General features: G+C 40.9%; 1 protein-coding gene across 1 annotated transcript in view; it reads right to left on the bottom strand.

Moving 5' to 3' along the window:
- The window catches only part of LOC141804169 (A-type potassium channel modulatory protein DPP6-like), a 138,743-nt gene that overhangs the window by 95,261 nt on the left and 27,020 nt on the right, over positions 1-16,462 (bottom strand). Inside the window, exon 3 of the mRNA XM_074688484.1 lies at positions 12,030-12,105. Coding sequence (XP_074544585.1) covers positions 12,030-12,105 — 76 coding nt within the window. The remainder of the gene's footprint in view (positions 1-12,029; positions 12,106-16,462) is intronic.

The following is a 16,462-nucleotide window of genomic DNA, read 5'->3' as shown; positions in this document are numbered from 1 at the left end:
AAGCAATTTGCTTTAGTCTGATGGTGCAGAAAAGGTTAGATAAATATAAAAACTTATAAAAACAAAATTGCTTAACAATTATGAAAGTTAAACATATTTTATACACAGCCAGTGTATAAACTAAAATAAATATGCCCTAAATTAAGGTTAACATACACAGTTTGGGGAAGTGCATGGCAATGCAAATAGGCATTGTGTTTTAATGTGTATGACTGTTGTCTAATGGGTCTTCCAAGCTCCTGGGACAAATGTACAATTTGTACTGTTTTTGGTGCCCCCGTGAGGCCAAAGTAGTGCTTCTGAACTATTTTCTGGTCAGTTTTCATAAAAAAAAATCTCATTACATTAAAAGTCAAATATGATTCTTACTGTTGATCTTTTCCATTAAAATGTAAGTTAAGGCTTTTTTAGAAGTAATCCTGGTCTGACACCTTCCTACGTCAAAATGTAAAGGTAATAAAAGATAAATGAAAAATCTGTCTCATTGATTGCTTCTGTGCGTCATATATGGGCATCAGTATCAACTTTGGTCTGTTTCATAACCAGCTCAAAACTCATCACAGGAGCTTTAAAACGCTTAAAGAAATCAGTAAGATTCACAAGAGGCAGTAAATCAAGAAATCATCCATTAACCATACAATTCAGGATACAAACTGAAGTAAAAATTATTAAATCAGAAGCACAAGTACACCTATTTTCATTATATAAGAAAATCTTGCACAAATTTTCCTTTAGAAAACCCCTTTTAGCTTTACCTCCATGTAAGCACTCATGAACAAGTCAAGTTATTCTAAACTTGTGCTCACAATCAATCCTTCCTGCAGCCAATTTGCATGCACATAAGTGAGCTGCATAAAGTCAGCATTTAGTCAAAGCAGAGCTACAAGCCAACCTTTAAAGCCCTCTGAATAATTTCCACACACACAAGGAAAAATGTTTGAATTCAGAACAAGAAATGCAAGCAAATCATGTAAAAAAACCAAACACCTCACACATCAATACATACTTCTATCCAACTTTTCCCCACGCTGGCAGGCGCCCACTAAAGCCATTAGAAAGCAACAAAGAATAACAATGAGGCTCTAAAAATTCTACACAGCATACACAGTCGTTCTTCAGAAGTCAGCTCTTGAAATTAAAGCAGGAATGTCCATCAGGATCCTCAGAGGGGACGTCGGGACCCGCCGCTCCCTTCCTGCCTGCCTGTGCTGTTTCTATCAAAACCAGCCAGTAGTCTCTTCTGTCAGGAGCAAATGACTTACCCATAAACACACACATTCCCCCCACAGCGCGCAGTGCATGCTAACACACTCACACACACACTTACCCCTCTGTAAGGAGTGCTGCTGGTGTCTATCTTCAGCTGGGTGGCTATCAGGACAGACATGCTGAAAAGTGCCACTCGCTTTGTGCTCACACCTTTGCGCTGTGAAGTTGGGGCTGCTGGAGGTGTCTAAGAAGTCCCCCCTCCTTCTCATCCACCTCCTCCTCCTCTCCCCTTTTTCTCTCCTCCCTCCCTCTCCTACAGCTAAGGGAGAGGGTGACCCAGGGGTCCAGAAGCCCCAACCAGATCTCGCCCTTCTCCATCCTCGCAGGGTGAATCAATCACATGGACACTGGCATCGCCTCCACAGGGGAGGATGAGGAGGTGGGATAGGCGGATGGAGAGGAGGTGAAGGCAGCCACTCATGATTTTCCTCACCCTCCTTTCGACACTCTTTGAAAAACTCTCTCTGCGAGACTTTTCTCTGGAAAGGTTGAGAGTTCAGTCGTGTCGGGAAATTAGCCACACACACGCGTTTACAATGCTGTATGTAGAAACAATAAACACAAATTGCTTCCTAACACACCAGCATCTGTGCAGCCTGCGGGCATTTTTCCTCCAAGTGTGTGTGTGTGTGCGCGTGTTTTTCCAATCCCAATGTGTGTACACATATTACCAAGAAATGGATCAATTCAGTCGTCTTAGCAGCGGGGTTGTGATTAAGCGCAAGTGATATTTATGCTGCCTGTCTTCCACATCATAAAATACAACCCTCTCTCTCACACACACACACACACACACACACACACACACACACACACACTCACACACATCAACCCATGCTAACAGGACAGAAGCCTGGCACGAGCCACACTGCTGCTTTATTTATGTGGCGTTTGTGCCTCATGTATTGAATCCCAGGGCTGAGACGGAGTAACCAGTTTATTCAACCGAAGCACAGAACAGCAAAGACTCATGGGAAAGAAAGAGTGAAACAGACTTTATAACAGGAATAGAGGAAGAAGAAGAAGAAGTCATATTTCTCAATGAAAATCCAAACTGTCTCCTCCTTTTCTTAATCTAATCTGCTCGAGTGAATGTGACAAAAGCTGGAGGCCAAAAGCCGTTGAGAGGACCAACACACACATAAAGCAGCTCCACCACACACTCACACACTTTAATAAAGTGGTGCACCGAGGGCTCAAAGTCAGGAGGCTGCGCGCAGTCAATCCCCGGTCAGATGTGGACTCAGGGGCTCAATCATGACTCGTATGGATGCTGCTGCCCAGCGCTTTTCCTGTGTGTGAAACCAAGGATCCTGAGGCACCAGGAACATGGAAGACGTATGCGGTGCAAGGGCATTAAAGCAAAAAAAGATCATGTCGCAGAAAAGAGCCTCAAGTTTTACACTTCATAGCTATCTAATTTAACATTCATGAGCAAAATGTGCACTGTCTTAATACGACCTTGCCAATTATTCATCGGGAAAGGGAATAAAGTTGGGGAGCCTATGTTCTTATTTCACGGACAGCGGCGTGTTTTACACCCTGTGGCAGGAGCTAGTTTGAAGTTTCACGGCGCTTCATAAATACTCAGATTTAAAGTCAGCTGAGTCTCTCTTTGACCGTGACTCATGGAGCCGTTTAGAGCGGGAGTCTTCCCCCTGCAGCTGCAGCAGTTTATCTCTAATGACTGCGGGGCTTCGGCTCATATTTCACATGTGTGATTTGTGAACGGATGACAAACCCAGAATGACAGAGCCAGGTAATAAAGGGCCAGATTTTTGTAATAGCTGGAGAGTATAACCTCAGAGGATAAGACAATAGCAAGGCAAGCTAAAGTTCATATTTGCATGCCATACTATAGGATATCACATTTCATCTGAGAGAATAATTGCTCTGGTGCTGCTGAATAGTAACACCCTTTGAGATAACACCTGACGTGGTGGTTGTAGCTATAACCATTGCTGTTAACAAGCTGATTCCATGCCATGACATTTCCACGGTGTCCTCTAAATGAGCCCTCGACTGGTCCGTCTTCCGGGTTCATTTTTTTTGTCACATTTACAGCCATGACACACAATCCCGTGATTACGAACATCGCAAGCTCACGGTAAGTCACTTTAATTGCAATTAGTAGGAAAGGTCAGCGCTGTTATTGCTGCAAAGCGCATAGGTGATGAGATGATTCATCATGCTGACAGAGGATCAGAACAATGCATAGCTTGCATATTTTCACATGTAATCCTCTACAACACAACACTGCTAACATTTGCTCCAGTTGATCTTCTGCTAATTTGGCAGAATTGAGTTCTTATTTAAATGTTTTAAAAGTTGATGTCAAAAAAATCTGGCATAAAGTCCATGAGATGTATTAGCTGCTGTGACAGCTTGCGTTTGCTCCTGCTAAATCACACTTATCACTGTGGGTAAAGGAAATGCCTAAAGCACATATGGCTCTGTGGATCCAGAGAGAAAGCTGGATTTATATTCAGGTGGCACAAGGATAATGAAATCATCACTCTGGATTTGGCATCTCTACCTGACTGGTGTCTACAGCCACTGAATTGAACTGTTGATCAATAAATAAGGGTTGTAAATAAACATCTTAACTTGCGATGAAGATGCAAATCATCTCAAATTGATTGGTCTTGTTGCATTTACAGTACAGACACATCAGATATCAGCAGGAAACGGCAGAATCGGGCCATGACAGATGAAGCCATTGCTGATCAAGCCGACCTGTACAGCAAAAACAAACATGTTTACAGCCTGGTACAAAATGATATGGGTCTGAATGGCTTGTTTATCTACCCACACCAAGCGGCAACCTCCGGTGTAAAAATATGAGACAATGCGGAAGTGCAAAAATCTGCTGTTTCTCAAGCGTCTGCTTGAGACTGGCTCTGGAAGTACCGGAAGTCATATACACACCAAGCCAAAATAAATCAGTTTTCACAGCAGAAGTTAACTTATTTACAGCCTGGTTCATAAAAAGTCTGTCTGAATTGCTAATTTTATGATCCACACAAACTGTACACGGGGGGGGGTATTAAGATAGAGCTCACCCAATCAGAGGCACAGCTCAGCTCACCTGACTGATGTGCGCCCTAAAGCTGTACTTGAACCCCCTGTCACTTCTGATATGGCCAATCTGCTTCAAAAGTCCACTTCAGAAACAGACAGGTGACATCAGGGAGACAACGCCCGTTATTTATACAGTCTATGACCCATACACACTTTATGGGGTTGGATTTTGTACAAACTTATTAGTTTAGAAAAATGATGGCATTACCAGGATATATGCTAAAATCCTGAGGTTAAACTCAATACCTTTTTACGACTTTTTAAAAAAAACCTTTCAAAAAGTCTTAAGACCTTATCGAGACGTTGATCTTTTGATAGCAACCAATCTTTGACAGTTGTAGTTTGCGTTTTAACATAAATTAGGTAAACTGAGAAGGAATGAAGCTTGAAAGAATAAATGACACTAAAGGCAGGTTAATTGACATTCTCATTCCTACAAGTAACAGCAGTTATTCAAGGCCAACTTGCAGAAAAAAAAGGAATTTATTTTATCATTATCAAAATTTCACATGGACATGTGCCTGAGATTGTGTGATTTGCTTTCCATCAGCGCTAGATACGGACGGCTTTTAAACTACTCTACAAACTGAGTTTGTTGTCACATCAGCCTACGGATATGTTGGACTGCTAGCGCTACGTATAGCCCGCGCCTCACAAAATTACAACTTTACTTGTTGTCATGTTTCAAACAACAGCGCTACGTAACTGTATTGATAAATACCTTATACCTAAATACCTAAAAGTTGATTTGAACAAAGAAAATTTGTTCCAAAACAAACACACAGGGGGCTGTAATGAGTGTGACGAGCAGAATGATCGTCCAATCACCAGGTGCGGTTATTTTTGAAGGTTCAGCCCCTGAAAACATTCTCGAACCAGATGGACAATTTCCATCGCAGATATATGGAACTGACTGTCTGGCGTGTCAGGTAAGTTTGTAACAATTGTAAGAAGGAAAATAAATATTCATGGATACTTTTGGAGTCGAAGCTTGAATACCAATTAAATGTAATACCTCATAACATCATGATTAAGACTTTTTAAAACTTTAAAACTCTTTAAGGGCCTTAATTTTCCCACAATTTATTTATAAACTTTTAATACTTTTTAATACCCTGCGGACACCTTGATTACAAGTTTGGCTTGATTAAGGGCAACACAACGTCTCTGTGCCTCATGGTATGTTGTCCCTGAGTCATCATTCTCAATATGGCAACTGCCATCAGTAGGCTTCAAAACAATGCTTCCAAAACAAATGGGTGACATCACTGAGATCACATCTGTGTATTATTCAGCCTGTGATCACCAGGCTTTAAGATATGCAGAAAAAAAAGTCTCTGTGGTGTGAAAATAATCTGTGTTCAGAAATCTTCATGCAAGTGCAGTTAACCATTCGCTTCAGATCAACAGTTCCAACTTGAGCAGCAAATCTACCAGTCACTTAATCATAAGAGTTAAGTGGTTGATTTTCCAGAGTACCTGGAATGCATCAAAAATGATCAATCTGACCTTTCACGAAAAAACATTGCAAACCAGTTTTATTTTCCTCTTGAGGACAGATTTAACAGAGTTTGCTTCTGACTGCTTACAAATAAGCATCATGAAATAGAGAGCTGAGAATCATCAGTAAATTACAGGAGCATCAGTTTCTTCCTCAGACTTATTTAACTAAAGTAAGCTAATAGTAGTACCATACTTATTTTAAACAGATGAGTGGGTACTACTCCAGAGAATGACCAAAAATGAAGGTGTTTATCATGACCGACTAACTGTGGCTGGAAAAGACAGTCCTGACCGTACATAGCTTTACTGTAACTGATGGCTAAAACAGGATCATGAAAAGTTAGCATCCTTTCTCAGGTATGAAAAAAAGATGATGACTGCTACCAATCCTTGAGATTAGTCACTTCAAAAAACCTTTTCCTGAGGATTTAGACAATCTTTTAGGAATAATTGCATTTCAATATCACGCCAACTTTCTTTGGGAAGCAGAAGTAACTGTATTGGGCACAGCGCTGCATCTCTATTCTGATTTGTCTGGTAGCCACTTTAAGACCATGTCCTTCAGTCCTCCCTTAATCTGATTTCCCAAAAATTGGCATAAAATTTACAAAACTGACATTTCGCTGTATGCAGAGAGACTTGGTATTCTGACACAGAGCAGACAGTCAGACAACTTCAGTGGATAATATGCAAACAAGTGGTGAAATAGTCCTTTGTTTCCTGTGCTACTTTGCAAAGTCTACAAGACAGTCCTATCTCCCATGCCTTCCATCCTGTGTGACCTGATCTTGACCTCTAGCTCATCCAGAGAACCTCTCCCTAGCCAGTCAATTCAAAGGCCCAAGCTTAGTCCACCTGTGCTGCTCCCTGTAGATCCCTCAGATTCACACTCCTCTACTTAGTATGCTCCCCAGATCAGCTCCTCTTTGAGCTCAAGGAAGGTCAGCAGTGCAAAGATATGAATAGAAAACACAACTTTGTTTGCGAGCTGAATGTGGGGGAAAGAAAACACGCATAACCAACAATGATGTGTCTTTATCAGCGAGGAACAAGCTGCTACACCACAGACACGGATATATCAGGTCATCTGTTATTGATGACAGCTATAGATGAACCTGACATCCCCAGGGAGCAATGCAGGAGCACGATTAAGTCCAGGACAAGGGACTTCAGGGTGGCCATGAGCTGCAGAACCTGGACAGCTGTGTGGAAACATGGTTCTCATCTTCAGCACACCTTTCCCTGGAGGGCCAAACCCTCGGCACAGCACTTAGCGGTGACAAATGACTGCTGCTAAATGGTGGTGTCCCTCTGTGCTGCCTGTCCGTGCTCGTTTCTGTGAAACCTCAGGATTTCATTTCATTGAACAAAGTGCTATTGTTCACCGCGGCATTATCAGTCTTAAAATGGTTATTGGCTAAAATAAACAGATGGTATCAAGATACACACTTAGAAGGCGTGTGTATCAGGGAAATGAAAGCCCTTTTGTTTCGGCTAACAGCGGCTGTGGGCAGCAATACAAACATTTTAAGAAGGCGATTCAAAGTGCAATGGTTCATTGCAGAAACACAGAGGCTCACTGGATGAATACAGAAACCTTCTGAAAGACATCTCATCCGTATACATTCCTGCTGCATACAAATCATTTCTGTGAAAGTTTGTCTGTACGATTCTACCCCCGGGGAACCTTAACATTCAGCTCAGGATGCCAATAAATCCTTGACACAGACTTTCAGATAGCTCTGATACAGGTTGGCTCCAAACTCACCTGATCAAACAGATTAAAGTTATGTTCGTGTTCACTGGCAGCTGGCTAAATATACTGGAATAATAACAGAAAGTGAAAGCCCCTAAGAGAAATTTATACAGAACGTTTGAACATCTCGTGTGTGTGAGTCTGGATACCTGAGACGGTTAGTACAAAGTGGATATTTTCACCAAAGGAAAAGAAACACGGATTTGTTAGGAAGTTTATTTTCTGGTTTACTGGGTACAATCACAGCCTGATCTTAATGTGGTTAAATGATGCAGGCAATCGTCTCCATGTGATTTTAAAAGCATGCAAAATCGTGGATCCAAGATGCACTTTGAATTCCGAACACACCCGCTGAATGGAAGGTCGTTGGAGAGATTCATTACCACAATGTGTGCACAGCGCGTCCTAAAAACACTACAAGATACCTCAAACTGCAGACCTACAGCTCTGTGTGGCAGCCTTGTTTACATGCAGCACTTCTGGATGTTGGGATTTGTGTTTTCTCTGGGGAGGCATTTCATTACGAGCATAATCACTGCTGAAAACATCAAAAACACTTCAGTACAGCGGTGGCAGCAACAGCAGCTTACAAACCGACAACAAACACAGCAAAAATGCTTAATGCAGTAATCAGTGCTGTAATACGATGATGCTTTCGGAGGTCCCTAAATAACACTGCATGCATGTTTTGTATGTAAATGATAAGCAAAAATATTGAATATTAATTCCTGGTAACAGCCACTTGGTTTTATGCCCGAATTGGATCACCCTGATCTAGATGCACAGTTTTCCAAAGATTACCAAAGCCGGATTACCAGTGCTCTAAATGGGACAACGTATTACAATGTGGGCTTCCAGCTACATGAAGAACAACAGGTAGAACTGCCAACATGGGCTCACTGTAAGAGTTTCTGGTTCTGAGACAAAATACAAAAACAACAGAAACATCCACTTCCATCACTTATTTCTTTTTTAACCACTCATCTGAGTAGGGATTGGTACCGATTTAGATACTTTTGTAAGTACCGACCAAATTCTGTCAAAAGTATCTGGTACCGATTCACGTAAAACCAAAAGGTACCATGTTTAGGTACCTAAATGCATCCTTGTGACTGTAAGGGAGTGAAAGAGTAGGTGATTTTCCATGCTGGACATGAACACAGCATTGCAAGTTTATAAATTGAATAATTCATATGTTAAATTGAAAAAGTATATGTTTTATTATTAAACAAATTAATATTTTTTTACCACATAAACACAAAAAGTACCGAAAATTGGTACCGTTGAGTACCGGTACCAGGAATCGGTACTGTATCATTTCAAATGTGTAAGGTACCCATCCCTACATCTGAGCCACAACAAATAAAAAACAAACCTACATTAACAAATACATTGTGGGTATTTTGAAAAGTCTTACATTTTAAAAACGGCTAAATATCCAACAAAATAAAGCATGCTCAAGTAGAATGTTTTCCACCAGCGTCCCTCTCTGTGCTGATGTTTATGATGCACCTGAGCCCATTGAAGAACCAGACCAACCTCTGGCGTTTTGTCAGGATGAGGGACAAACTGGGCATGTGGTAAGGGGTTAAATTATTTTTTAAATGTTCATCTCTGATGAGTTCTTCTTTTAAATGAACATACAGTGATATATGGCAAAAAAAATGCTATTTTTGTTTGTCATTGAAATCTGTTTAAAGGATTATTTCAACTATAATTTTTTTGGACTTTGTTCTGAAAGGCTTCATTGGTAGCCTCTGTCTACTTTATCTACGTCATCATTGTAACAGTTAAACAAGTCAAGTGCAAAATATAAACCAATACACTAAATGATACAAATGTTGTAATATTTGACTAATTTTGAATTTTCATACATTTTCTTACTGAAATCCTACCCCCTTTGGGGATCAGGATAATCCTGTTTTTTTTTTGGATCAAAGTTATCCAGATCCTACGAAGAAAAGTTCTGAACAACACAAATTGAAGGTTTGTTCCAATTTCAAACTGGGATTGGATTACGTGATGTAATCTGGTTTTAAAATCCTTCTTTCCCTTTTAAATAACCAGTTTTCAAAATTTGTTCAAAGTCATTTTTATTGAATTTGAATATTATATACATCAACATTTTACAAGTACATTGTATACATTAATCCCCCCTGCTGTAACTCCAGTATAAAGACTCTTTACTACTTGGGAACAGAACATTAAGTTGGCGGCTGAGATACATCTGTTAAGGCACTTGGTGGTTAGTACCCATTTTCAAAATTTGATCCAATCTGACAACTAAAATCTGATCAGATTACCTTTGAACAACTTGCTCAAAGGGATATGCATTGATCCGATTCAGGAGCATTCACTCCCTGCTAACAAACCGCAGCAATTCAGGGTTCAGTGTGAACCTGAGGAGGCTTCGCCTTGTGATATGTTGAAGGAGGAATTAAACCAACAACCTTCAGATGTAGAGATAACACACTACCACTGAGCCACAGCCACCTCAATAAGAGCTAAATACCTTTAGGTTTGAGTTTCACACAGGTTATTTGCAGTTGCATTGCATCAATGTCAAGATCACAGCAAAGAGCGACATGAGTCATCATCATCATTTATCAAAGTGCAGACAGGACAGGAGTAGAGCAGTCTGAAAGACCTGAGGAAGATGATGAAAATTCATGTTCTGATCTTCAGCAAGTGAGTGTGCACACCATTTAAGAAAAGGGTCATTTCAACCAAATCAGAGGTAAGAAGTTTTAGAGAGATATCGGCATTTTCTCCAAATTTTTTCCCCTCCCCTGAAAGAAGGGTGGGCAGCTCTGATATCCACAGGAGGACTTAATGATTTCTTTTCTATGCAAATTGACCGCAAATTATGTTGGAATTTAATAGGCCATGCCTGGGAGTCTTTAAGGAGTCAAACTGTGGTCACAGGAACTTCAGCCCTCATGGCTCTTACAGCACCGGGTTGGAAGTGTCAGCAGAAATGTGGAGAGTATGGCGGTATAGCTTCTGATTGAAATGGTGAATTTTGTTTTAAAATAAACTGGCTGGAGGCTTTTAAAGCTTAAGTAATGAGAGATTAAGCCGGCAATACGCAGGCGATAATTGTTGGAAACGCTTGGCAAGGAGGTTTGATGGGGAGTCAGTGTGTGGCTGTGAGCCTCCAGCAGAGGGCAAACTAACTCCAGACTGAGATAATATCATTGTCTTTGACAATATGGCAGCACTGAAAAATGACTGTGTTCCCAGAGAGAGCAGCCACACGTCTTTGTTTGACATGCTGAATTACACACAGTATTTAGGACAACAAAACACAAAGCATCCAGAATGATTGTGATTGAAGAGTTGCTAATCCAGCAGGGACAACACTCCACTCTTCATAGTCTGTTTACTTGCTCTCGGGAGGTTTTGAGGATATTTAATATTCTGCGTGAGAAACTGTTGATCTAAGAATTAAAACTTCTTAAACTGAAGCTCAGGTCTCAGTCAGCTTACAGAATCACCTAAAAATAGCTTACAGCATGCAGCCTGTGATCTGTAAACATTTTTGGGCAGGACATGCCCCCTAGAGGCTCACAGATCTGCCACAATTTCAACACATCTCACAGCTACCCTCCAGAGTCACACATTTGGGGAATTTGATTCTTGCGTCAATATAAATTTCTGTCTCCTATTGAAATGACGATCAATGCATCTCCCAGAGAGATTCAAGTTAACTTTGGATCTGATGTGTTAGTGGTGCTCGGAAATGGCATTGTGGGAGTGCTATTATTGGGGCATTAGTTTGTGAGATGAGGTTTGGAAAAAGATGATTTCCCCAAATGGGTGATGTTTCCTGTGCGAGGGGAAAAACAGCTATCCTCAGTAGGTAATCCACAATCTGGCAGATGTACAGAGCAAAAGTTGATCAGCTTTGTGGGAATATGGAAGAAGCGTTTGAAAGGACATGAACCCCTCAAACAAGTAGGTGTTGATACAATTTATTCAACCGAGTCTTCAACTTTTAGAGACGTGGAGCATTAAGACATTTAAAGAAGTGTGTGGGATTTGCCACAAAGTAGAGGCATTTATGTCCCTAGAAATTCACTTATATCTCATCCAGTCCAAATGCCAAAGTAAGTAACTAAACATGACAGTGAAGACACATCTAAAACTAACTTTTGTGCTCTAAGCCACAGGAAGTAAACTCTGACTAAGTTTAAAATCAAGTTTAAGAACCCAGAAGACAGAAACACATCAACATCTTCACACCAATTCTCTAATCCGAGTCTACAGCCTAGGAAACTCGTCTCCTCACGCCTTCAAAAGTGCTCCAACAGCGCCGTGCCAATTGGAGACGGTGGATTTTGAGCCTTACGCTTATGAAGACAAATGCCTGCTGGATGCGAGCAGGAAGTGGAAAGAGGAGATTTGGAATATAAATTACCTTATCCGCCTTGGTGGAACCCCTGCGGTAGTGTCCTACACCTGCTGATGAGTTCATGGCCCCGCGGAGCGATCGTCTGCAAGACAAAAATATTCACCTGAAGCCGACAAGACAATAAACTTCTGTCTCCCTCTCCCTTTCTCTCTCCCCGTCTCTGTCTCGCACTTGCTCACGTGATTACGCACGCAGTTGCACGGCCAATAAAAACAAGAATAGGCGCGCTTTTATTCTATCTAACCCACCCTGATGTGGGAAGACTCGCGTGGAAATGACTGTTTTTAGCTCCAGCTCGTGCAGCAATGAGCGGGATTGGACGCCACCCACCTGTAGTAAAGCTAAAGTGTCCAACATTCAATCAAAGCGTAAAGGCGCTGCTCCGGAGCAGGCTGCACAGCGCGCGCTCTCTGCCACGAAGACAACAGATCAGCAGAAAGTTTCTCCACAATGACAAATCGCGTTTTTTTTTTCAAGTCATTAGTGGGGATTCTTTTGTAGTTCTGTGTCGTTGTGTTGCTTCAAACTGAGCTGATCCACGACTGGAATTCAGGAGAAAAAAAAGAAAGAAAAAAACCGGAGAAGTGCAGCTGGCGCTTTATCAGCAGACTGCACATGCGTCTCTGTGTTCCCAGGAGTGCGAAGCCGCTGCAATCCTCAAAGTGTCCGCGTTTAAACTGTGCACTTTGAATCCATTTAGCAGAATAACAGTCTGCACTGCTCCTCATCTACAGCTTTTATGAAACGCTCACGCCCTGTTTAGTATGCCAGGACATATTTGGCACGGGTTAAGAGACGTTACAGGCGCCTCTGTGGGTCAAAACAGGCTTAAATAAGCATCTCAAACTTGTGCTGATCCGGAAAGGTTAGGTCATGACTGACTTTGATTCTTTTCCTCTTTGTAGAGTGCGTGTGTCTTATGTCCGAGGACAACAACACAAGCCAGCGCGTCTTTTCCTGCTGGTTCAGGGCAGACACTTCCTCATGAAGCCAGCAATTAAAAGCTTTTAGAGGTGGGTGGTGATCAAAGGGGAAACTGTGTCACCCCCTTGGCCCCGCAGCGGGAAAAATTCTTCCATAGGCTCTAATGAGGCAGGGATGCAAAAGAGTTCATTACAGAGAGTAAAGTGTGAATTTAGTGAAACCACAGGGAGCAAAGCAGCGACGCACTCTGCAAATACTAATGATCCGGGGCAGAGGGAGTTTTCTACAAACTTCTGCTGCAGCTAATTAGAGAGAACAAAGTAAAGACTTTTCTTTTGTTAACATGAGAAATATGATTGATATTTAGTTAAGGATATCTCTGTAAATCCTCTGAGGGAGAGGACTACTTTTTCCCTCTTCTGTGTTCCTTTTTTTCTTTTCAGACTTGTTGCCATTTCAAATCCAGAATCTCACTCTCACTACATGACTGATTGTAGTGTGTGTGGCCAGCAGAGACAACCGTGAAGCTGCTCTCAGTGGAAGACTGAAGGAGTGTTTAGAGGAGAAGAAAGTCTAAGCTGCAGCCCACAAACTTTTTCTCTTTCCTTCTATCTTTCTTGCTTTTATTTTTTTTTATTTTGCTGCATTGCACTGGTGTTGGACCATAAATAATTTAGCAGCAGAAATGTAGTATATAATACCCAAAGACATGCAGTTTAGGTATGACAATACCCTGTAGAGCTGTGTTGGAGAAATAGAAATAAGGAGACACTCAGATCTCTTTCTGTTTAATGCAGATGATAAATGATCAAAAATGCTAAGCACAATTTCTGCATCTTTTTGGACGGTTGTTATAGCCTAAATGCTTCTTTCAATAAAATGAATTAAATATTAAGCAAAAGTGATTCAAAATGTATGTGAATGTTTGTTGATATGTTACCCTTGCAAGTTGTTTTGGTTAAAAAGCTTCTCTGCTTTCAACCGAAAAAGCTTAAAAACCAACATCTTCTCTTTCCTTGTGTATTTTTTTGCCAGAGAAGCAATCATGCATGAGACAGAAGAGTATGGACTGTGGTGAGTGTGTGACAGAGGGCTGAGCAGCATGCAGGCAATCCTCCATCACAAAGCTATCATTTACAGATCAGCACCATGGACAGCCGCCAGCCTGCTCCACAGTGCTGTTAATGGAAGAACAGGCAAAGGGGCTCTAAAGCCACAGGAGACCAATTACAGTTGTTATACCTACTGTTGTGGGAATGCTCAAGTGGAAGAGAGGCTTCAGATGAGGAAGTGAGTTACAATGAACCCAGATAAATGGGAAATCAGGCTTCATGTCACGGAGTGGGGGAGGATGAAGGGAAATCTGCATGACATACATGTCTCATGTTACTCCACCTTGTTTTTCTTTCTTTATGCGTTTTCTCTGTATGACTCATAAACGATCAAAGCAGCTGTTTGGTTGACTTCTTTACATAGCCACCCTAACTTAGAAAAGTCTCAAATTACATTGTTTTTATTTCTTTAAGAAGCTATGAGGAGGATCTGTTTAAATTGGACTGCCTTGCCACCTTCAGGCCTGGAGTCTTATGCACACTGTTGTGAAGACATGACTTTTAACAACAAGTATATTTGTTTGGGAACAACTTTTTCTTGTGTAAGACAACTTTTTACCGGATACAACGCAATGAGGTAACGTAATTATCAGGACATTTCAGTAGGGCTGCACGAGATTGGAACAAACTGACATTGCGATTTTTTTTGGGTTGCAATATATTGCGATTTATATTGCGATATATATTGCGATAAATATATATATATATATATATATATATATATATATATATATATATATATATATGTATATATATATATATATATATATTGCGATATTTAAAAAAAACAATAATTTTCACCAGATGACCTGAAAAGCTCTGTTTAAGAAGAATTTGGTTGACTCACAATGACACCATTGTATTCCTATAATACCGTTAAATCCAGGCTAAGGGGGTTTATCTGTGAATGACGAAGATTGCTGTATAAGAAAGGGATCCAGGAGGCCATGTCTCTGTACGAAATAGAATAGGTTTCAATTTCAGTTGCTTTTTTTCCATTTCTCCAATAAATGGGGGAAATGCGATAGTCACATCACATGTGCGATGTGACTATTGCGCATGCGCATATTGGGATGGCGATGTTCAAACGATGTATTGTTCAGGCCTACATTTCAGTAGCACTGTTGTTTGAAATGTGACAACAAGAAAATTGTTAGTTAAGGATGTACCAATCTGATACACTGATCGGCTATTTTTGGTGGATCCAATAGCATCAGACTTCATTACATGATCAGGATTGATCCAGTTTTCATGTGTTTTCAGCACCGTCACGGCTGCTGTGAATCAAAACAGGTTGCAAACTGAATGGGACTTCTTCTCTTTGGAAAGCGATGATAGTAAAACAGCGTCTTGCAACATTCGTAAAGTGAGTTCCTCGAGGAGGTACCAACAGGGCTCACTTTAATACAACAAATATGATTCATCATTTACAACAGAATCACCCAATGGAGCACAGGATTTATCAGAAAAGAGGTACTGGTATCAGATTGTTATCTGCCAAACATATGAAAAAAAATCAGTTTGAAACAGGTAAAAAAAATCTGTATCGGGTCATCCCTACTGTCAGTTTGTAAAGTAGTTTAGTAGCCGTCCATATGTAGTGCTTCTGACAGCACAGTGCTGTGAATGTTAGTGAGTCCTGGTAATGTCCTGCCAGCGCTCATTTATCAAACAGAGCAAATGCAACCTCACTCTTCATTTCACCGTTAGACTTTCAAGTTTAAACAGACCGCTGCAGAATAACTGCTGCATGTAGGTTGGAATAAACATTATCACAAACAGCCTTGCCTGAGTTTTAACCTTTAGCCTGTGCTCTGTCACTTTCCAGTTAAGCTATGTTCTGCTCTTCTGTCCCTTTTCTGTCTGAGTTAGGCTCATGTGTCCACCATCACTACAAAATTAATCACAGAAATCGTTTACAGCAGAGAAAAACACGAATCTATCTTTTCACTGCGAAACTTTATCAGCCAGTGTGGTGTTGTCATAGAGACTCCAACGTGCTGTAAATCAAGCCGGTCCTCCTCGACCTGATCAGGAAATTACAAAGTAGCATTTCAAAATAACCTACAGTGGCGCTGATAATCTCATTTTAAAGTGTGTGTTATGATCAGGCATATATCTAGAAAGGAGGCTTTTTTAAGATCACTTAGAAACTCATCACAGCTCCTTTAAGAATTTGACCTGACCACCATGTCAGCTTGTTTCTGTGCTTAATGTATGAACTGGACCTCTGTAGCAAGAAAGTATCTCACCATTACACGATACCAGAGTTCATATATCCTTGATAAATAAAGCATTTCCTGTAAGACAGTATGTGGGAGCTTCCTGTGATCCTGTGTTGCATTTTCAGATCTAGTTTCAGTCCCTGTGGAACAGGTTCTTCAGATGAAGGTAAATATACTG

This window comes from Halichoeres trimaculatus, unplaced genomic scaffold, assembly GCF_033239565.1.
Source record: "Halichoeres trimaculatus isolate MK-OKI-2021-1 unplaced genomic scaffold, fHalTri1.1 fHalTri1_scaffold_15, whole genome shotgun sequence".
Taxonomy (NCBI): domain Eukaryota; kingdom Metazoa; phylum Chordata; class Actinopteri; order Labriformes; family Labridae; genus Halichoeres; species Halichoeres trimaculatus.
The sequence above is the reverse complement of the archived record's forward strand: the minus strand, read 5'-3'. Positions and strand labels throughout refer to the sequence as shown.